At 41.1% G+C, this 23324-nt stretch overlaps 2 protein-coding genes across 2 annotated transcripts; one reads left to right on the forward strand and one right to left on the reverse strand.

Annotated features, from left to right (window-relative positions):
* Positions 1-604: 604 nt before the first annotated feature.
* LOC138961651 (biliverdin reductase A-like) lies at positions 605-7393 on the forward strand. Its single transcript, XM_070333321.1, has 7 exons — positions 605-743; positions 1114-1230; positions 1597-1694; positions 2274-2381; positions 3450-3630; positions 4626-4762; positions 6537-7393. The coding sequence occupies exons 1-7, from the start codon at positions 622-624 to the stop codon at positions 6665-6667; spliced, it is 894 nt and encodes a 297-aa protein (XP_070189422.1). The 5' UTR covers positions 605-621; the 3' UTR covers positions 6668-7393.
* A 288-nt stretch (positions 7394-7681) lies between these two features.
* LOC138961650 (mitochondrial tRNA methylthiotransferase CDK5RAP1-like) lies at positions 7682-23129 on the reverse strand. The gene is made up of 12 exons (XM_070333320.1): positions 22622-23129; positions 21634-21737; positions 20908-21046; positions 20233-20361; positions 19852-19933; positions 18613-18733; positions 15978-16220; positions 13634-13787; positions 10830-10960; positions 10348-10497; positions 8282-8422; positions 7682-8019 (listed from the first exon to the last, which is right to left on the reverse strand). Exons 1-12 carry the CDS (start codon positions 23121-23123, stop codon positions 7900-7902), a joined length of 2016 nt encoding a protein of 671 aa, XP_070189421.1. The 5' UTR covers positions 23124-23129; the 3' UTR covers positions 7682-7899.
* Between the last annotated feature and the right edge of the window lie 195 nt (positions 23130-23324).

Raw genomic sequence — 23324 nt, forward strand, 5'->3', positions numbered from 1 at the left:
CTCTCTCTCTCTCTCTCTCTCTCTCTCAAACCCCATGCATGCATAGCCACGGTCTTTACACATCACTCTGAGCACATGTAGCTTTTACAGCGGCACATTTTACAAGCTCGCTCTACGCCGTCAATAACAGAATTAAATTGAAGCTAGAAAGTCAGTTCAGTCGCATTCGCCCCCTCCTCAAACATCCCCTAACCACCCAACCCACCACGACCCCTCCCTATATATATAACCCCGCACATGCCCAAAACCACTTCCTGTCCCTAATAGGCACTAGTTCCTGTGAGGACGTAAAGCTTAAGTTAGCATTGCAGCATAGCAGCATAGCCCCAACCCGCCTCAGCCCCGAAAAAAAATCAAAAAAATCTTGTTACCTCAGTTTCTGAGATGGAACCAACTTTCCTGCCAGAATGGTTTAGAAGCACACTTCTGTCTAAGCATTTTCAATAAAGTAAATTGCTAAAAAGATAATTATTTTGTAACAAGCCGATTCGAGAGGCTACTGTTCGCAACCATTCCACCACAATGCATTCTCGCAGCGGCGGAGTACAGCATTGCGAATCGAGCAGTCTCACAGCTAAAATTAGAAGTAACGTGACATCGCACATGTTGCCACTGTGCAAGATGGCTGCGACTCGTTCGGTAGTCGGTGTTGTTGTCGTTGGCGTGGGAATAGCAGGTCGTGTACGCATCAGAGACCTCCAGGAATGCACTTGTGGCTTAGAATTGAAAGGTTTTGTTTCCAGGTATGTTTTCTTTAAAATGATTGTGAAGAGTGCTGAAATATACACGCCTGCTCGCAGATGACAGCCATGGCATCAGTCCGGAATGAATGTGTTTTGTTTTGCTGAGTCAGTTTTCGGTTGTGTAACCATTTTTTTCTTCTTCAGCGTTCTTTGTGTTTGAAGTGACAAACATTCTCGGTTCTTGTGCAATAATCCTTACCCTTCTGGATTCAAAATGCCAACCAATTTTGTTTTTGGTCCAACATTTTCCAAATTCCAATATCACGCCTTCAATGTTTCCTTACAAGTTACATGCATGTTCACTTAAAAAAGTTATGCTGAAATGGTTGTTTAATGGTCTTCCTTTAATATTTTTTTCTTTGAATACCAGACGGGAACTTGAGGTTCCTGGAGTACAGCAGCTGACATTCAAAGACGCTCTGACCTCAACAGATGTCAAGGGCATCATCGTCTGCACAGAACCTGTCTGGCATGAAGAGTTTATCAGGTACTTGTTCTCTTGTGAGGGGATCACCTGTAGGTTTGCAATAAGCTCTAACCCTCCCCCACCCCCCTCTCACCGTTGTATACACAGGTTGATAGACAGACATTTGAGTAGATGTTTGAAAAAGTACAGCATCACACACACTCTTAGACACAGGGACACATGCATGGGCAGACACACACATGACATGCAGGCACTCACAGACAAACACACACACACACACACACACACACACACACACAAACAGACAGAGATTCAGTTATTAGTAGTATCGATACCCTGCTATTTTGGGATTGTGTTTTGTTTTCAACAACATGTGACATATTATAAAGTGAATTTCCTTTCTTTCTATCTCTCACATGCTGACAGACAGGCATTGGAAAATGGAAAGCATGTGTTGGTGGAATACCCTGTGGCTCTCACCTCGTCTGCTACAAGAGATCTGTACACACAAGCTGCTAACAAAGGTGAGTTCAATGGACCCCCCGCCCCCAATTTAACATTCCTTTTTATAATAAAATAGGACCCTGTCTACTCAGATTTTCTGTTCGTAACCACTGTAAATTTACCCCCATTTTAAGATTCCTCCTTCTGTGTCAGGTCTTTGAAAGAGGGAAGTCTCAAATTGAAGGTTCTTGAAAGGGGGAGCCTGGGGGGGGAGGGGGGGGGGGGGGTGGCAATATAAGTAAAGTTTGTTGTGCTGATGCTGGTACAACATTGACTCATTGGTTTGTGAAGAGAGATGTTAGGATGAGACTTAGTTTACTTTGTCTTTTGCACAACATGCTTTAATTGTTCCAAGGATCCTGAAATGTGAAAATACTCTGGCTTTCGTACAGAACCACAAGCTCATACTCGGGCAGACACAGACACAGATGCTGAACACAGTTACACACTCACACAACACAAACAGCACAATTCATACTTTTCCCTGCCTTAGTAAAAAAAAATAAATAATCGTGAGCAACTAGAATTTCACAACTGGTAGTGTTTTCTTAATTCTTTTTTCATGATTGCTTCTAAAATTATTTGATTTGCGTTCGCAGGTCTTGTTCTCCATGAGGAGAATATCGGACTGTTGACAGAGAGTCACCAGAAGCTGAAGGAACTGGCAGCAACCAAGACACTGAAGACTGGAACGAACAGTCTCGTTGGTACGTTGGCATGAACCAGTAAATGCTACAGGCAGTTTTGTTTCTACAGTCCAACTTGTAACGGCCACCCAAGGGAACGACCAAACGTGGTCGTTAGAGAGGGGTGGTCGCTATGGAAAGGTGAATTATATAGAAATAAAGTCCTTAGGGATCCTTTGAGGTGGTCATTACGGGCGGGGTGGTCGCTATGGAAAGGTGAATTATATAGAAATAAAGTCCTTAGGGATCCTTTGAGGTGGTCATTACGGGAGGGGTGGTCGCTATGGAAAGGTGAATTATATAGAAATAAAGTCCTTAGGGATCCTTTGAGGTGGTCATTACGGGCGGGGTGGTCGCTATGGAAAGGTGAATTATATAGAAATAAAGTCCTTAGGGATCCTTTGAGGTGGTCATTACGGGCAGGTGGTCGCTATGGAAAGGTGAATTATATAGAAATAAAGTCCTTTGGGATCCTTTCAGGTGGTCATTACGGGCGGGGTGGTCGCTATGGAAAGGTGAATTATGTAGAAATGAAGTCCTTAGGGATCCTTTGAGGTGGTCATTATGGGCAGGTGGTCGCTATGGAAAGGTGAATTATATAGAAATGAAGTCCTTAGGGATCCTTTGAAGTGGTCATTACGGGCAGGTGGTCTTTATTAAGACAGGTTCCTTGGGGAAAATCAAGACTGTATTTCCCTGAACCTTTTCCACAGTTGGTGCTATTTTTCTGTTGTTTTCATCTTTTTTGTTGTTGATAATGTTGATATCATTAGTTTTTAGAGTGGGGGTGAATTTCAGTTTACTTTTTGCGTTAAGATTGATATTTTAACAGAAATCTTGAGAGATCTAAACTCCGAGAATGATAATTAATATCTGAGTATGAGGTTTTTTTCAATAATAGTTTTTTGTTGATTTCATTTCTCAGAAGTAATCTAATCATTGTGAATATGAAAGAGAGTAATATTCTCAATGGTGAAATGGTGTGTGCACATGTGAGCGTGCATGTGTGTGTGAGTGTCCAAGCACACACACAAAACCCCCACTTGAATAGCAAGCAGAAAAACTCATCAACATATTTCTATTTTTCAGGAAATTACAATGGCTGGGTGGAAAAACTGCCACTAGAAGGCAAGCCCTTTCTGAGTAACATCGCTGCCATTCAGTCGTTCTACGATGTGTTTGGAGATCTGAAGGCGGTGGGAGCCACTCTCGACATTCATGACACTGGTGTCAAGTTCTGTGGTGAATTCGAACCGAAGACAGGCAACCAGTGAGTACAGTGGAACCCCTCTTTTAAGGCCTCCCCCTTTTAAGGCTTTGCTTTTTCAGATTTTCTGTTCATCAGGCCCCCCCCAAAAAAATAGTCTGTTTACGGTAACATAGGCAAAAAAAATAGGGTCGGTAGGTCGTTTTTTATTTTTTATTTAACTTTTTTTTTTCTCCCCAAAAAACATATATTTAAGTTATTTTGCAAATTTGTTTTAAAATTTTTTAAATTTTTTTCCCCCCATATGCCCCAAAAAAGTCTAGGGTCGCACGAAAAAATAGGGTCGGTCGGGATACCGTAAACAGACTATTTTGTGTGTGTTGTCTAATCTTTATAAACTTACCCCCTTTTTAAACTCACTCCGTTTTAGACCTGATTTGTTCAGATTTTGTAGGTCGTAACCCTTAGGCTGGTTGTCGTGACATATGTCGCGCTACTTTACGTATACTGTCACCTGGTTGTCACGACATATGTCGCACTACTGGCTCAGTCTGTTTGGTCGGTTCTGATTACCTCCCATGGATGCGAAAACCTATATGATCGTTTTTCTTTATTTTTCTCTCTGTTAATTCACCAGTGGCTATGTAATATGTGTTACAGAATTGCACCGGTGTAAGGGTTAAAAGCCCCCCTTTTAATATTTCACTGTAATAACTATGGACACTTGGAGATGTAAATAACTTAAGAAAAAGACAAGGTATAATTAATTATTAGACAAAAAGATAGACAAAGGAACAAACACTTACGCTTACAAACAAATGGACACACACACACACACACACACACACACACACACACGAATATGCATCACAGCAATCATGAAATAAAAAATAAAAAAATAAAGCCTGAAAGTATGCCACCCTGTAGTTGTAAGAATTGTTGTGTGTGGGAATAATAATAATTAAAAAAAAAAAGGTCGCTCCAATAATTGTTTTTAATTTTCTGCTTCTAACTTTTTTGTATTAATTAAACAATGAGTGTATTGCTGTTTGTTGCAGAAAACTGTTCATCAAAGGAGAGCGTTACAAGGAAAGAGTCCAGCGCGCAGGAAGCACCATCGTTGAATTTGAAGATGGAGAGATCTTTGATTCCACTACCGTCAAATCTGCCGCCCTTCCAGGTCCCAAGAAACCAGGTACAGTGGAACACCCCTTTTAAGAATCCATATATCTGAGAAATTGGGGTCTTAACCCCTTCACTGCCACAGTATAATAGCCTTTTGGTATTGCTGTGTGCCAGGCCAAAATTCAGTTTTTTTGGGTAGGTTCACTAATCTGTTCACTGCTCATTCATTTATTGAGATATCTCTTAGATATTTGGCATGTTTTTTTTATAATACCCTTGGCTATTATGTGATATCAAAATAATAGGATTTTGTTAAAAATGTTTTTGTAAATATTGATATAATGAAATTTTTTTTCACAAAACAAACAGTTTTCGGACACACACACATACATTGCAGCAGATAAAACAACACAAAATACTGCAAAAACAGGTGAAAGTGTATAATGAAAATGAAGTCAAACATCTGGTACTCACATTACACCCATCAAAAGTGTTCTGTGTGGTAAATCCATAAATGAATAAGGGTACTTCAGTCCAGGTGTGACGGGACAAATCAGGCAGAATCACACACACTAAGATGATGAAAACACACACAGCAGAGCATAAAAACACTACAAAACCTGCTGTTATATACATATGTAGATCAGGATGAACTCCTGAAAATCCCACTACTACTCAGTCTCAGAGTCACTTTCAGTTTCCATTTCGAAGTTCGAGTCATTTTCGTCTTCATCACCCACAGCCTCCGACAAAAGAGGGTGGTATCGCTGTCATCTAGTCCTCCTAAGTCTTCATCGCCACTATCATTGTCGTTCAACACTTCTTGCAGAGCTTCTAGCGCACTGTAGCGCTTGAAGACAGGCCTGCGGGTTGAACTTCGACTTTTGTCCGCCATCTTGAATACGATTATAGGTCTGGAACTTTCTCCGAGTTTTCGTCACGTGATACGAACTTCTGCGGACGGTCCAAGGGAAATCACTACTTTTTAGCAACCCTATACTAGAGCTTGGACCAGTTTTCCACGCTTACCTCCCATTTAAAATTTCTAAATTTTGCCGACACAAATCCCCCGTACGAGATACGGTTATGGGCGTACGACAAACCGAAAATGACCGTACGGTTATGGGCGTACGACAAACCGAAAATGACCACGTATCAAGTACGGGGTGGGCAGTGAAGGGGTTAAAGAAGAGGGAAGATTAAATTGTGGTTAGATTAATAGAGGTTATGAAGGGAAAATCTGAAAAGGCAAGGACTTACGTTTTAGATTTGGGGGGTCTTTACAGGAGGGGTTCAACTAGTTCAGCCGTCTACTGTCCCATGTGCCTACGTACTGTTCAAAACAACAGCACAAAAGCATTACTTAATACTGCCTTTCTCTTCAGGTCTCTTTTTACAAGTTTTGGATATAAGTATATATTCTCAGGTGCCAGGTGTTTGGTTTCTGGAAATTGGTTTCTGACAACTCTCATTTACTGCATGACACATGTTGTACCTGTTGCGACCCATGCCATCATTGGCACTGTTCCGGAAATGAGCTGCCGCCATTAAAGGAATTCAAACTTTGCGCTACGCGATTCCAGAAATGTACCGCGCACATGGTGAGAATTCTGCCCTTTTTTAGAACGCGGAGTAAAATGATACATATTGGCCTATAATTATCCTTGTGTGTTAAAAAGATCAATGCTCAGTCTTGAAAAAGCAGATGCAATCAGAGCACTTAATTACTTCCCTTTGTTTCTCAGATCAGCCAGAGTAATTTGGCAGTCTTCTGTGACATATTATTCTTAAATAGTGCTTCAAGCAGCGTAACAAGTTCTATCCATATTTGTCCTCGTCTACAGGTCTCTTCATGCAAGATCTGGAGATATTTGCAGCCAAGGTAAATGGGGAGAGGACGACAGAAGCTGATGAAATCACACGGTGCGTCAGAAGCATTGAAATAGCAGAGGAGGCACACAAGTTCTTGGAATGAAGTGTGCTTCTGATTCCGTCCATACATTTTAGTTGCCTGGTGCTCGTTTGTAGTGTCTTTCAATTTGTTCAGCAGTCACAGAGAGCTAGAATGTGTTTGTTTGAAGCTTAGTCTAATGTTGTTAACCAGATTTTATAATCATTATATTTATGTTAGATTGCTTTATTATGTATCACTGAATCTCAGTTTCAGACGTTAAAACGAAGTTATGATATTACATGTATAAAATTATGTTTTGATATTATTTTTGTGTGAGCTGAATGCTAGCAGTATGGAAAGCATTTACCTGAGAGAAAAAAGACAACGTAAAGATGATGGATGATGTTAATGAGAAAGTGTGTGATAGTTTAATTTTCACTGTGAATTTAAATTTCTCCACTGCAGTTAACCAAGATCATGCCATAGATTGGCAAACTTTCATAGAACATAATGTATTTTACTGATCTAAACATTATTTTATTACAAGACACATACGGATGCAAGTACATGTATTACTTTAACTCGAGGCAGCCATTGCATGTCCTTGGTCATGCAATAATAATGATGATAGACTTCTGCATGAAGTATGCTGGTGTAGATCAGCATCTTTTCATTCCTAAACAAATATGTACAGCAATTAGTTGTATTGCAGATTTGTTTTCTATTTGACATTGATCATTGAAGGAAAGTGCAATTGTTTAGCCTTTTAGAATGCAAGTTATACTGTTTATTAAAATACCATCAATATGTGTTAGTGTCATGTGTATTTTGTGGTTGATGTGAAACAAATGATCTACATGTACGTCGACATGACAGAGAAAGGTTACCTTTCCTTTGACTAAAAGAGTGACTACATGTATAACCAGATTAATCACACACACATTCAACGATTCACACCTTTTAGGACACACAACACAATTTTCATTTTGTATCATTTACCTACTTTACAGGGTTGACAAAACACTGCTAAACAGGAACTTATGTATGACTGAACTCCTGTTCAGCAGAACCAATTATATTTTTCACACACACACACACACAAACACACACTTATTCTCTCTTATCTTTCTCTATTTCATTCACTCGTTTTCATTTTCCAACGCCTTGCACAATCATAATTAAATGCATGATGAGTATACAGACTTCAGTCTTGTCATTTTCCTGTAATAACAGTTTTATGCCCTCAAAAGTTTTACACACGTACCGCACAGCACATTCAAATGTCGCATCATTATATTCCATCATTTTGTTATTCAGAGGGACAGCAGTCTTTCATCCTGCTGATAACATGGGGGTTGGTGTTTCCAGAAGTCCTGAAGAGTGGTGTGGTACAGTGGTACTGCTCGCAGAATCTGAGAGGTCCTTGATATAACCTGAAGCAAACGCAAAACATATCAAACTACAGAAACCTTTTTTTTTAAATGTTTGGCTCTGAGTTTTCAATGATGTTTTGACATTTTTCCTGTTTTAAAGTGTGTGTGTGAGTATGTGTGTGAGTGATTTCAATGATATTACCAATTCATTACCAAGATTGCTATACCACATATAAGGCCATGTTTTACTGTTCCAAACACTTTAAAAAACAAACATATTGGATACTATGGGTGTTTTTTTTTATAAGTGACAGCAGTTTACCTGTACAGTGATATAGTCTCCACGCTCGACAGGGCTAAGCTCCAGCGTATTTCTGTTGGAGGGTAAATCTGCCTTGGGGAAGATGACACGTGTGTTGGCCTCGTTCCTCCCTGCCAGGTCTTTGTCAGATCTTTTGCTCACCTTGGAAAATGGTAATAAAGTTGTAGTGTACACAAATGACGTCATTAATCATCATAAAAATTCATTACACATTACGTATGTCACGTGCCGTCATTCCATTCTTTCCATAAGCTTACCATCCAAGAAGGCAGCAACGTGCCGAAATATTGATTATAGATATAAACGTACCTAACCTGGTTACTGGTGTGTTTTCTTTTTATTTAAGCGTACACAAATGGTATAATATTGACAGGACAACCTAAACATTTTTGTTATAAATAGGACAACTACGAACTAACAGAAAATGATACAGTCAAACATGTTTATAAAGACCAACTAAATGACCAAACCAAACTGGTTGTTGCATATACATGCACCATGGAAAGGTGAATCATGTGGAAACTTCTTCTTCTTCTGCGTTCGTGGGCTGAAACTCCCACGTACACTCGTGTTTTTGCACGAGTGGAATTTTACGTGTATGACCGTTTTTACCCCGCCATTTAGGCAGCCATACGCCGCTTTCGGAGGAAGCATGCTGGGTATTTTCGTGTTTCTATAACCCACCGAACTCTGACATGGATTACAGGATCTTTTACGTGCGCACTTGGTCTTGTGCTTGCGTGTACACATGAAGGGGGATAAATCACTAGCAGGTCTGCACATAAGTTGACCTGGGAGATCGGAAAAATCTCCACACTTAACCCACCAGGCGGCCGCGGCCGGGATTCGAACCTTCGACCTTCCGATTAAGAGTCCGACGTCTTACCACCCGTGTGGAAACAAGTTTGTTGGGGATTGTGAGAGTCGTTATAGGCAGGTGGTTGTTATGTAGTGGTGGTCATCAGGGCAGGTTCGACAGTACATATAGTTGGCTCACGAAGTGTAGCCTATGCGATCGTAACTTTGTCTGTCTGTGCGTTTGTGCGTTTGTGCGTGTGTGTGTGCGTGTGTGTGTGTGTTTGTGCGTGTGTATGTCTGTGGTAGAAACTTTAACATTTCCGAGTCTATGTGTGAGTGGTTATCCAAGACTATGGATAAAGCTCGCATAAGATTACGTCACGGTCAAAAGTGTTTGACGTCAATTAATGCATCATGACGGCATGCCTCCCTGTAGTCTTTCTCTCTCGCGTGGTGTGTGTGGTCTCGGTCATTGTTATTTTGAGCGGGCCGAGACTATTTGGCAGTCGTGTCCCTGTAAGTAGGCTACATGCAGACAGACAGATCTAGATCTAGTGTCTCTCTTTCTTGCACAGTGTCACCTAAGCTTACTGTGTGTGTGGGTGTGTATGTGTGACGGAGTGATTGAGTTTGTGTTACTGTTTGTTTATTTCTTACGTGAGCCTTGAAGGCTTCGCCTCTTGTTTTTATTTGTTATAGCACACTGATATCATTATTCATCACTTACGCTGAGATTAATGAATGAGAGAAAAAAGATATACAGGGAAATAGTTAGACAGCAAAAAAACAACACAACCTTTTTCTTCTTCTTCGTTATAATTATGAAGTCTTACATCGCGCGCGTATCTCCAGACTTGGACTCAAGGCGCAGGGTTCTATTTATGCCGTGTGAGATGGAATTTTTTACACAATACATTACGCATTCACATCGACCAGCAGATCGCAGCCATTTCGGCGCATATCCTACTTTTCACGGCCTATTATTCCAAGTCACACGGGTATTTTGGTGGACATTTTTTATCTATGCCTATACAATTTTGCCAGGAAAGACCCTTTTGTCAATCGTGGGATCTTTAACGTGCACACCCCAATGTAGTGTACATGGGCTAAAACTCCCACACTTTTTACGTGTATGACTATTTTTACCCCGCCATTTAGACAGTCGTACGTTGGTTTCAGGGGATTGCGCGCAACACCACGAAACCCTAAATCTGAGCGTAAGTGTATATGTGAAGAAACAAATACAAAACACAACAAATCCTGCCTACCCCTTCAACCAACACTAGCTGTCTGGAGCCAATCTGTGAAGAGTGAATCTTTTCTGCCTCTGTGCGAAACGCAGCCACCAGCTCCATGTGTCGTCTCTGCTTCACGTCTGCCGGCACATCATCCGTCAGTCTGTGAAATGCTCGAGTTTTCTGTTCAAAGCACACAAAACACAAGTAAAAAAACCACTTCTTCACAGTTTTCATATGCATACAAATGCACAGAACTTTTGTTTATTGCAACACATTGTTCCAAATTACTGCCAGAGCCAGGTTATGAACCAAATATTTGGAAAACCAAGGTCTTGAAAGGGGGGGGAGGGGGGGGATCTTACATTTGGGGGAGGGGGGTTCCACTGTATTCTGGAGCATCAAAATATAGTTCAACAATAGGCTTATCCTTGACCCAGCCAATGGAAGGGAAGAGGAGCTTGAATGGACTCTTTTCCAAAAGCAAACAGAAAGACTGCCACATCAATACATACCTGTCTCATGCTGTAAGGAAAGCAGAAGGCAAAGTTGTACTGGACGTCACGGATGAGTGACACTGTGTCCTTGTGGTCAGCCTCTGACTCTCCACAAAATCCAGCAATGAAGTCACTGGACAGTGCAACATCTGAAGGAACAAAACAAAATGAGCTGCAAATAAATGCATTCTGGAAACAACTTTGTCAGGTTTTTATGGGTTTTGAAAGAGTTATATGGTCAGACAAATCCACAGGTCCAGGTCCCAGAGAGGGGTGTGTCTGAAAAGTGTGGACAAGGAGCAAGTGCGGATTATTTGTCCCACTAAAAGCAAGGGTATGCACTCTTTCCCAACCAATGCAAACACAACAGTTCTTTCTCAACATCGTCTATTAGGCCTAAAAAAAAAATAGGTGTGGTTACGGTAACCCGATCTACCCTATTTTTAGGGGCCGACCCTATAACTTTTTATTACATTTGTCACCAAAAAAACCCAAAAAAACCCAGTGCACAAAACGCAATGAAAGCGAAAGCGCTGGAGTCGCACACGTATTTCCCTGTCAAGTAGGTTTAATTTGTACACATTAGAAAAAAAAGTTTTAAAAAAAAAAAAAAAAGGGATTGCCTACCTTCCTACCCTATTTTTTTGGGCTATGTTACCGTAACCACACCTATTTTTTTTTTTTTGCCTTAGAGAGCATAGCTGACTACAACCATTTGTGGTCACCAATTAATTGTTTATTTGGGTTCAAGTGCTAGTCTTTCGGATGAGACAAAAAACCGAGGTCCCTTCGTGTATTGGGGTGTGCACGTTAAAGATCCCACGATTGACAAAAGGGTCTTTCCTGGCAAAATTGTATAGGCATAGATAAAAATGTCCACCAAATACCCGTGTGACTTGGAATAATAAGCCGTGAAAGGTGAATGCTCGCCCTAATAGGCTTGAGGTTTGCTGGCCAATGTGAATGCGTGATATATTGTGTAAAAAATTCCATCTCACACGGCATGAATAAATCCCTGCGCCTTGAATCCGTGGTTGAGATATGTGCGCGATATAAATTGCATAAAATAAAATAAAATAAATAAAATATTTTTAAGTCACAGTCAGCATGACTGTGCCTCCTAGATCTCTTCTGTGGCTTGAATTACAGGGGAACCCCCCTTTTAAGACCCTCCAATTTAAGACCCTATTTTCTTAGTCTTTCTATTCATAACCTCTGTTACCGTACTTTCCGGGTCATAAGGCGCGACTTTTTTCCTCCAGTTTGACTCCTGCGTCTTGTATAACGAAGCGCCTAATCCGTGTATGAAATATGAAAAAAATCAAAGAGACCGCCAGAGTACCAGTCAAACAACTTGTGATAATGCATGTTTCAGCTACTAGGTACTACCCTGGCCAAGTTTCCTCTCAAGACATCAAAGAGACCGCCCCATAGGTTAAACTCGGTCACTGACCCCGGTGCAGGAAGTGTTTCCTCTCTCAGATCTATGACAGGGGAACCACCTCTCATAGCAACAAGAAGAGCAAACGCTCGATCGAGTCACTTTCGCAGTTCTGAATATTATATGAGGCATCAGATGGACAGGAAGAAATTGCTATTCACAACACAATACAGATGTAAATAATTTGATGTAAAGAATAATCCTATAAAGTTTGAATCAAATCCGATGAATAGTTTCAGAGATATGATATTTCAATTTTTTTCCTTCAAGACATACCTGTGACCTTGAAAAAGGTCAAAGGTCACCAAAGCAGACGTCAAAGTGTAGAGGTCACTGGGAGTCACGTTCACATAAAATTTGAGCCCGGTCACTTTTATAGTTTCCGAGAAAAGCCCAACGTTAAGTTGTGTGTTGCCGAACAGAAAAGGCTAGTTATCTCCCTTGTTTTTCTGATAACGTTCGTAAAAGGCTACAGATGTAAATACTTTGATGTAAAGAATAATCCTACAAAGTTTCAATCACATCCGATGAACTTTGTCAAAGATATAAAATGTCTAATTTTTCCTTTGACGCTGACCTGTGACCTTGAAAAAGGTCAAAGGTCAACGAAACCATCGTTAAAGTGTAGAGGTCATTGGAGGTCACGACTAAACAAAATATGAGCCCGATCGCTTTGATAGTTTCCGAGAAAAGTCCAACGTTAAGGTGGTGTCTACGGACGGCCGGCCGGACGGCCGGCCGGACGGCCAGCCGGACAGACTAACACTGACCGATTACATAGAGTCACTTTTTCTCAAGTGACTCAAAAACTGGGTCATTGACCCCTGGGAAGAAGGTCAGTGTCTAAACAAGGCAACCCAGCTATCACAATGGACCTGCCTTTGATCTCGCCGCACACATATTTCCACTCTGTATTTTTCCTTTGATGTGCGGCTTATTTTCAGGCTTATTTTCATTCTTCGACCCTTTGTTACCGGTATACTTTTTTAATTTTGGTGCGCCCTATCGGCCCCCTGCGCCCAATGGGTGACTGGATTACAATTTTGTTTAAAAAGAAGGGGGTGCGCCTTATGCGCTGTAGCGCCTTGTAACCCGGAAAGAACAGTAATTAACCCCCATTTTAAGACTCCCTCCTTTTTAAGACCTGACTTCAGATTTTTGGAGGTCTTAAAAGGGGGGTTCCACTGTATAACACTCCCTACAACTACAAACAGGTCTGATAAAATGGGTTGGTACGCAGCCGCAGGGTCAGATTGGTTGGCATTTAGATTTGTTGTGATTTCAACCAATCAAACCCCATGGCTTGTTCCCACCCAGTTGGCTGGTACCCAGTTTTGCTTCATGCACCTCAGCCCCGGTCAAACCTCTCAGCAATTCTTACCTGGAACGATGCCACGGATGTGGTGCACCAGGTCGATGTAAGCAGCGCGTGTGTATCCCCGTCCCATGGCTTGCAACATGGCGTCACTGCCGCTCTGTGCTGGCAGGTGTAGCTGTCTACAGATGTTGGGTCTCTCCTGGATCAGCGTCAGTACCTGGAACATTTACACGGAGTAGTTAAAGATCTATACCACAACACAGCCATCACAATGTCGACTTATATTACAGGATTAGAGTGTATCCCAGCCAACACAGAGAGACTGATTTGCGTACCTTGTTGAAAACTCCCCCCCATTCCCATCCCATCCCATCACACACAAAGAAGAGAATGATATGTTATGGCACAAGAGAGAGAGAGAGAGAGAGAGAGAGAGAGAGACAGAGACAGAGACAGAGACAGAGACAGAGAGAACAAGAGAGAGACTGACTGACTGACTATTAGGGTTTAACGTCCTCTTAGACCAGTTGGCCTATATTGGGACAGGTATTGGTAATATGCTGAAGATATGGTGTGATACTTTGACTCGAACAAGCCCGCTGTGGCTGTCTTCTTTGACACCTGTCAGACATGGGATTCTTCCGTAAATTTACGGAATTCCGTAAATTTTTAGGCTCCAGGGATCATTCTTGAGATTCGTGCAAATCCACTGAGAAAATGTGGGGGTATATGTAGGTATAGACCCAAGTTTTTTGGCCGGTCCGCTTGAACGGTTGGTTCCTAAAATGGTCAGACTTGCCGGTCGATCCGTATGGGAACGCGCTCTTTGTCTCCTACAGTCACCGTTTCAACGTAGCTATCGGGGATTCAGTATAAGCATACCGTATGAGAATGATTCGGCGCCATTTTTACATCGCTTCGAGCCACCTGCCAAAATGATGAGGAAGCTAAAGCGAGACGAAACCGTTCTAGCCCGGGAAATTGACCAGCAGAAGTACAAGAAAAATCTCTGGAGATTTGACTGGCTCGATGAAGTTGTATCATTGAGCTGGAAATACGAGAAAGGCCAGAAGACACAAGACGTGTAAGTTGGCGATGCTTTTGCTAAAATCAACTTGCCGTGGACTCTGACAAACTATTTTCTACTCATGGAAAACAGTTCTGCTTTAATTCAAGGTGAGGTAAAAAAAAAAAAAGCAATTTTCTTTCATATGTTTCCCTGCTGTTTGAATTGTTGTTATTGCCATTGATATAGAAGCTCTATGATTAAGCTGAAATATACATTTCAGGGCCATTTTTGTGTGTCTAAAACACTAAAAACCTTCAGCTTCTGGGGCCTTTTGCGGCCCCCAGACCCGGCCCCACCTTTTTTTTCCTTAATTATCACTTTTTCTGAATCCCTTGTCTGACCAGCATTGGGTTTATGTCGTCAAAGTATCGAAATACGATCATGATAATCAGAGACGAGAGATGGTGCATGCGTGTCTTCATGTTTTCCAAGCTCTGAGACTTTCGCTGTGAACTTGGGATCTTTTTTGTGCGCATGTGTGCACACGGGGGTGTTCGGACACCGAAGAGAGTCTGCGCACAGTTGACTCCGAGAAATAAATCTCTTGCCAAACGTGGGGTTCGAACTCACGCTGATAGCGACCAACTGGCTACAAAGCCAGCGCGCTACCAACTGAGCTACTTCCCCGCCCAAGAGAGAGAGAGAGAGAGAGAGATAGACAGACAGAGCAAGAGAGAGAGAGAGAGACAGACAGACAGACAGACAGAGCAAGAGAGAGAGAGAGAGAGAGAGAGAGACAGACAGATCAAGAGAGACTGGGACAGCGAGAGCTATTTCCCAAAAAGCTTGCTATCCCCCCTCTTTGATACAAACAAGTTTTCTGATTCTTCTTCTTCTTCGTTCATGGGCTTAGACTCCCACGTTCACTCATGTTTTTAGCACCAGTGGATTTTTACGTGTATGACCGTTTTTACCCCGCCATTCAGGCAGCATACGCCGATTTCGGGGGAGGCATGCTGGGTATTTTCGTGTTTCTATAACCCACCGAACTCTGACATGGATTACAGGTTCTTTTCCGTGCGCACTTGATCTTGTGCTTGCGTGTACACACGAAGGGAGTTAAGTCACTAGCAGGTCTGCACATAAGTTGACCTGGGAGATCGGAAAAATCTCCACTCTTAACCCACCAGGCGGCAGCGGCGACCGGGATTCGAACTCACGACCTCCCGATTAGGAGGGCGACGTCTTACCACCACGCCACTGCGCCCGTCAGTTTTCTGATTAAAAAACTGGGTTCAGCTAAAGCTTGAAAGAAAATGTAAAGCTATAATGAACACACAAAAAGGGGCTATTTTGTCAAACTGATACAGCAATAGAAACCACCCCATGCACTAGTACCTCATCAGGAAAGTCTTTCGGGTGAGGAGAAGTGAATCGAATCCTCATCTCTGGGTTGACCTCAGACACTTTCTCCAGCAGCTCGGCAAACCGCCGACCACCGGAGCGGGGCTTGTACACTGTGCAAAAACCTTGGCTCATTTTCGTCAAAGTGTTGCCATTAATACCACCCAAACTGGAATCCTGTGAGAGATCTCTATAACTGTTGACATTCTGCCCCAGCAGAGTGACTTCTTTGATTCCCTGAAAAATGAGTTGGTTATGTGGCAGCTTATTGACTGGGAATGAATTATTTTCATAATTTAGACTAGAGTGGTGTATATATATATATATCAGTACTGTGTTGAACTTGTGTTGTCTTGATCTGTCACAACTTTGCCTTACCCTCACTGTTATTTTAAAATGTTGCAGGACTTTCTCTCCAACTAAAACAATGTGTCTACATAATCTGAGTATCCATGCATACCCCTCAATATGACAAGGCAGGTTTCATGGTATTAGGCCATTTTGATAGTCTCAGATTTGCTTAGTCTTTTAAATCCATATCTGTGAGAATCTGCTGTATTTGTTGTATTAACATGCAAACTAGTTGTTGTTTAAATACTTTTTTGAAAATAAAAGTTGAAATTTTTGATAATGTGTTTATTTATGTGCGTGTGAATGGTGGCGATCGTCAAAATACGGACGGATGAATTTACTTTTGCCACAGCATCACTAAACAAAGAACTAAATTCCAACACACATATGCACAAGTATCAATGCTGTGGTGGTTGAGAGTGCCAGAACACATTGAAATGATTGTTTTTCAACAACAATCGATATCCATAACACAAATTCTAACTTATACTAGCTCCGCAAAAAAAATGTATGGGGATTCGGATCTGTCCGTCCGCATAGCGATATCAAGAGCATCGAAACTAATTGTGATTTCACAGGACAAAAACACAAGTTTACCTAATTTTGTATACTGTAAATACAAGTTTGTGCACCCTTGAAGTGAGTTATAATGTTGCCGAGGTCAATTTGCCCTTGATCGACGCACGGTGACCCGAGTTTCAAAGTTGCGATCCAGTCCGTCTAAACAATGTAACGATCGCCACATTTTTCTTTTCATTCAAAAACTAACCGTTTGGGGAGGAAGTGACCTCACGTTGTTTTACGTTGACGCTAGCGCTCGACAGAAAAAGACCGCAACAGTTTTTCAGTTAAAAAAATCGCAAAGTAATTACATTTTCTGAGGTTTTCTAGTGTCCGTCTGGTAACAATCGCCACTCTAGCGATCGCCACTGAGTGTTGAAGTCACATTTAACTCCATTTTCGACTGTTTTAAGAAACTATTTTGACGCTCAATCGTCACGTTTCAGTGTCGAAACACGTACTGTGCATTTGCAATCAGCCGGTGTGTCCAAACTGAAATGCGAGTGATGCCTCGATTTGTGGCGATCGCTCACGTGGTTGACGGACAGCAATACCTTCTTAGGGGGTAGGGGAACAGTTACTCCTCCATACAATAATGGTGTTTACAAATGATAGCAAACTTGTCTCTTTATAAACTGTTCAGACATGTCTTCTCTTCAATAATTTTCAGTTTTGCTCGGTTTGTTAATCAGGAGCACCCTGCAGTAAATGTTTCATCTGTGACAATGCTCGAAATGTTGACGTAATTCCAATGCCCATATCCTTCTCTTGTTACCTCATCTAGCCAAAACCATTGAAGATAGAAAGACATTTATTGAACAAACTAGATGCACAACACCAGTCTTAACACGTTTTGGTCTTATATGTATATGAAAATATTGATGGCCATGGAATGGTTTGAAAAAAAGACGGTTTTTTCCTTCAAAACGGTCTAGGTCTGCCGGAAGTCGTATTTTTTCAAACCATTCATTTGAGAATCAATATTTTGATATACATACAAGAACAAAACTTGTTAAGAATGATGTGGGGCATATTGTTTGTTCAATAAATGTCTTTCTATCTTCAACGGTTTTGGCTATATGAGCTATATGCATGCATAGGATGACCGTATTGTTTTTTTTGCGTTTTCAGGGTATGCCGCTTTGCGCCTGGTTTTTAGATATAAATAAGGACCAGGACTATAAAAAAAAATACTGTTTTTAGTTGTAACAAACTCACTTTGTTGGAAAAACATGTCCTTTGAATTGTGTGCCAACATTTATTTTGTAGAATTTGAGTGTGTAAATAGTAAATTGCTGAACACAATATTGTGAAACCTGCCACAAGCAATTTTCTTTGCTCTGCACACCACTAGTCAGTCAATGTTTTCATTATAGCTTGAATCTTATGGCATACAAGCACACACACACTATCTCCCATTCACTCTGAAATGTTACCACAATGAAGGAAAAACTACAGTGATGAGGCTAAGCTGAGGTTGTACGTGTGTACAAAGAATGACCATCAAAAAGCTGATAAAGCAATGAAAGATTATCCCAGGGCTCAGGTGCACGAAGCGAAAGTGAGTGCCACCAAAACGAGAGAGAACAAACAGCGGGGTCTGATTGGTTGAAATCACAGCAAACGTCAATTTCAACCAATCCAACACCACGGCTGGCTCTAGCCCGTTTGGTAACTTTCTCGTGCACCTCGGCCCTGATGGCGATAAAACGATTACCTCATCAGAGAGCTGTCTGACTTCATCAACGATGGAAGACATGGGTCGACTCCTCTCTCGCCCTCTGGTGAACGGCACAATGCAGTATGTGCACATGTTGTCACACCCTCGCATGATTGAACTGTCACAGCAATTAAGTTCTCGCAATAAATAATTGAACATTTGTTTTTGTTTTATACATATAACGTTCCAAAAACGTACCTTTGTTCTTTTTTGATAATAAATGATTGAATTTTTTCAGATTTAACAGTAAGATCATCTTAACTACATTTATCTTAACATTGAGAGAAAAAAAAATCTCATCTGTCTAAACTGTGATGAACTTTAGAGCGTGCACATACATATTATTATTATTATTATGAACATTTGTGCGCCTAATCTAAATATAGCCCTAGGCGCTTACAAAATATAAAATACATAGTGAACATTATACGAAACACAAATCGACAAGGACTCATACACTCGCAGACAGGCGCACAGCGAGAACGCGACGCACTCACTCATACCAACTACAGGCACATGCATTCTAGACGGAAAAACAGTCGTAAATAAATAAATAAAGTATTGGATACATAAAGTTAGTTGAGAGAAGAAGAATAGAGCTGGAAAGGGAAGAAGAAGGAGAAAGAAAGAGACAGATCAAGGACCAGCAGGAGAGGGTGATGTGTGGTCATTAACGGACTAGTGAGGGAAGAGGTGTGTTTTGAGTGAGGTTTTGAATGATTGCATAGATGTGGAGTGCCTGAGTGAATGCGGGAGTTGGTTCCAGATGGATGGGGCCTGGTAGGAGAAGGTGCGCTGGCCATATGTTTTGGTGCGTGCTGATGGTATCCTAAAAAGGCGGGTGTCTGCGGAGGATCTTAGGGAGCGAGAGGGGGAGTAGACATCAAGAAGGTCAGAAAGATAGCTAGGGGACGATAGATCAAAGTTTCTGAAGCAGAGTGTGGAGATCTTGAACTGAATCCTATGTCCACACACTGTTATGTATCCTTGTGGAAAGCATCTGTGACAAAAATGGATACTAACATTCTGTCTCCATGATTTGCTTGCTTCTCAGAAAGCCTTCTGAAAAGTCCCATCTAATGGCAACTTTCAGGATCCCCCCCCCCCCCCCCCCCCCCTCCTAAAATTCAATTAACACTAAATTGCTTTTTCAATAAGATAAGGCTAAGCAGTTTCTTCTAATCTAAGTACTAATCGTTTTTGAAATGTATTTCACATATAAAACTAATAACTTACACAAAGGCAGAAGGGCTGTTTGAGTCATAGCGTACCGGCACAATGTCAGCATAGGTCTCTTCCAGCGACAATTGCACATTCACTGAAATCCACAAAATTGTCAAGTAAATATGCATGTTCTCAGTGTGACAGTTGTTTTTACTTGTTTTTAACAGAGCTATCTAACACACATACCAACACACCAACAAGTTCTGTACAACGAAAGTGCACACACACAGAATCTCCCCCCCCCCCCCCCCCCCCCTCTTTCCCCTGTACAGCAGAAGACACGAGGAATCACATCAAATATGAAGCAGGCCTTCATATCTATTCAAAACTGAACTTAACACTAACAGCCTACCTATCATAATATCCTAGGACCAGATGTTTGTCTATGCTTACCTGCAGCATGACCTGAAGAAGAGGATGCCAGGAGGTGGGGGAGGTCTCTGTACGCATCAGGCCCACACACCACATCCACCAGTTTGTCTCTCTCCACAATCTTCTGCTTCAGTCGCTCTGCCATGCAGCCTGTCAGACAGATCATAGTTATTTCAGCACTATGTTGTGATCATTTGACATCTTGAATAAGACAAAACATTTTTTGCAACATTAAGACCCCCCAATTTAAGAGTAAGACTTCCCCCTTTTTAAGACCTTAAAATGAATCGAAACGCACGAGACTTACCACTCGTGCGTTTCGATTCATTCAAAGATGCAAAGATTTTCGTTGTTGATACAAAGGGACTTGACGCTCACTTTCTGCACGCTGAGAATGCCACTTCCTACGTTCAAAAATACCATCAAAATATTAATTCTGCTCTACAGCGTTTTAGTTGGTCCATGATGGGTCCAACCATTTGTTTTCCTAATTTATGTCAAGCCTCTGATGCCAAGAAATTGAGTGAAGCCGACCCGCTTTGAATTTTCAACTGTAATATGACTAAGGAGTTACGCCCCTTATCCGTTCGTTATCAAAGCCTTGTGTAGGGAACGTCATGGCTTTGAGTTCAAAATGTAGCTGCACTATGATAAACTATATTGCTGTTCTGTGCTATTTTAATTTTCAAAGTGTACCTAGGATTCCAATGGTAACTGTTCCTGCTCTCTGCATCTGTCTCTTTTTCTTCAGTGACTTGAAAAACTCCAGACGGCTCCAGACCTTGTCCTCTGCCCCCTCTCTGATGGCACACGTCATCAACAGGATCACATCAGCCTGCAACATTTTAACTCAAATTAAATTGATTTCATTGTGCAGTATAACAGCCACAGTAGAGTGTCTATGACTGGCACTTTTCAAAGTGTTTTTTTCTCACTTTCCCAGGTGCGTTGGGGGGGGGGGGGGGGGGGGGGGGGGGGGGCATAGTCTGTTCTTCATAAAAAAAACCAGCATACAAAGTTCATGATCATTCACATGGAGCAAATACACCTAGAACAAAATCCAGAAGAACTCAAACCAAAATCTGTTTTACCATCTGAAACAGTTATATACTGTACAACGCAAAGCAAGTTAGCACAATCTCAGATGGAAATAACCGATTTTTAACTGAAAGATAGGTAGGAATTAAGTCAATGTGCTTAGTTAAAAAACAAAGGAATACTGTACTCACCAATACAAGAACGGGACAAGACGGTACGAATTTTCGCTTATGGAAGCTTCATAAAAGCTAAAAAACAAAGGAATACTGTACTCACCAATACAAGAACGGGACAAGACGGTACGAATTTTCGCTTATGGAAGCTTCATAAAATGCTTATATAATAAATGGCACTAAAATGCATGTGTATACTTAAAAAACACACATCAGTAACGTTGCTGGTTCTGGTGTAACCACTCTTTTGCAGGATGCTCCATGCTATCTCTGTGTCGCTGACGTTCATCTGACAGCCATAGGTCTGGAAGTAAACTGAAACAGAAGATGCAAGAATAAAAACCAAAAACAAGAAAGGTTAAGTTTATATGGAATGTTCAATTAGGCCAACAAAAAAAAATAGGTGTGGTTAAGGTAACATAGCCAAAAAAAATAGGGTAGGAAGGTAGGCAATCACTTTTTTTTTTAAACTTTTTTTTCTAATGTGTACAAATTAAACCTACTTGACAGGGAAATAAGTGTGCGACTCGAGCGCTTTCGCTTTCATTGCGTTTTCTGCACTGTTTTTTTTTTTTTGACAAATGTAATAAAAAGTTATAGTTAAAAATAGGGTAGGTCGGGTTACCGTAACCACACCTAGTTTTTTTTTAGGCCTTATAGAACTAAAAAAAAAACATTCACAAGAAGATGCTTGAGTTAAAAAGTGGGGTAATGTTGTAAGTTAACAACAGCATCCATATCAAAGCTGAGGCCAAAAAAAAAATAAATAGGTGTGGTTACGGTAACATAGCCAAAAAAAAATAGGGTAGGTAGGTAGGCAATCACTTTTTTTTTTTTTTTACTTTTTTTTCTAATGTGTACAAATTAAACCTACTTGACAGGGAAATAAGTGTTCGACACGGGCGCTTTCGCTTTCATTGCGTTTATTGCACTCGTTTTTTTTTGTTGTTTTTTTGGGTTTTTTTGACAAATGTAATAAAAAGTTATAGGATCGGCCCCTAAAAATAGGGTAGGTCGGGTTACCGTAACCACACCTATTTTTTTTTTAGGCCTGATGAAAAGCCCATCAAGTGCAACAGCAGCAGCAGCTCAGAATGTCTGAAACCAAAATAAACTATTTATAACTGCATGACTTATACAATTCAGCATAATCTCCATAAGTGAGAATGAGATGTTCTTATAATGCATGGAAGTATCACCTTTCCTTTGGTTTCCATGCAGCATCTTTGGATTTATGTAGGGAACTGATCCCCTCCAACTCCAAGTCTTTTCTTTCACTGCAACTTCTGTAATGTCGTCTTCTTGGATGTTCATTGCATCTCTTATGAAATCTGACAGCTGTGGACCAGAACGCACGAGTTTTCTGACAGACACATTGTCCGTTTTGCTGCCAGTGTTTTCTCTGCCTTTCACTCCAGAGTTCAACGACTTGCCGCTTTTACGCACAGTATTGTGTTCACGCTCTTCGCTGACATTTTGTTTTTGTCGTCTGCTATCCTCACTGATGACAGGAGAGTCCGCGTTTGAACTGCAGCAAGCACGGCTCCAGCTTGTGTGATACTTTCTTTTGCATATTCTCAAGAGAGAATGCCTTAGATTGTCACTCTGAATTGCATTTTTTCCAGTGATGCTTTCGCAGATTCCCCTTTGTGACAGTCTAAACATTTGCCCAAGTTGCCCTTTTGCGGACATACACGCCATGCTTGTTAGTACATTATAAAACTATGCCTGGAAAAACAATGCAAATAATTACTTTGAACTTTTAAATAGTAAGATACTTCTTTTCTCTCTAGAATGTTCAATTAATATTTAATTTATTTCTTCAAAGAACATTATTTACATGTCACTATCTGTTTCTTAAAAGACGATAAAAACTGGCAAAATTCCAGAAAGTGTTTTGCA

This window comes from Littorina saxatilis, linkage group LG3, assembly GCF_037325665.1.
Source record: "Littorina saxatilis isolate snail1 linkage group LG3, US_GU_Lsax_2.0, whole genome shotgun sequence".
NCBI classification, from domain to species: domain Eukaryota; kingdom Metazoa; phylum Mollusca; class Gastropoda; order Littorinimorpha; family Littorinidae; genus Littorina; species Littorina saxatilis.

Coding starts and splice junctions, on each gene's coding strand:
- LOC138961651 (XM_070333321.1), top strand. CDS start 622: ATGGCTGCGACTCGTTCGGTAGTCGGTGTTGTTGTCGTTGGCGTGGGA. Junction 1,695..2,273: donor CACACAAGCTGCTAACAAAG/GTGAGTTCAATG, acceptor TTGCGTTCGCAG/GTCTTGTTCTCCATGAGGAG. Junction 3,631..4,625: donor GAACCGAAGACAGGCAACCA/GTGAGTACAGTG, acceptor TGTTTGTTGCAG/AAAACTGTTCATCAAAGGAG.
- LOC138961650 (XM_070333320.1), bottom strand. CDS start 23,123: ATGGCGTGTATGTCCGCAAAAGGGCAACTTGGGCAAATGTTTAGACTG. Junction 19,934..20,232: donor TTCTTCAGGTCATGCTGCAG/GTAAGCATAGAC, acceptor TGTGGATTTCAG/TGAATGTGCAATTGTCGCTG. Junction 10,498..10,829: donor TTCCTTACAGCATGAGACAG/GTATGTATTGAT, acceptor TGCTTTGAACAG/AAAACTCGAGCATTTCACAG.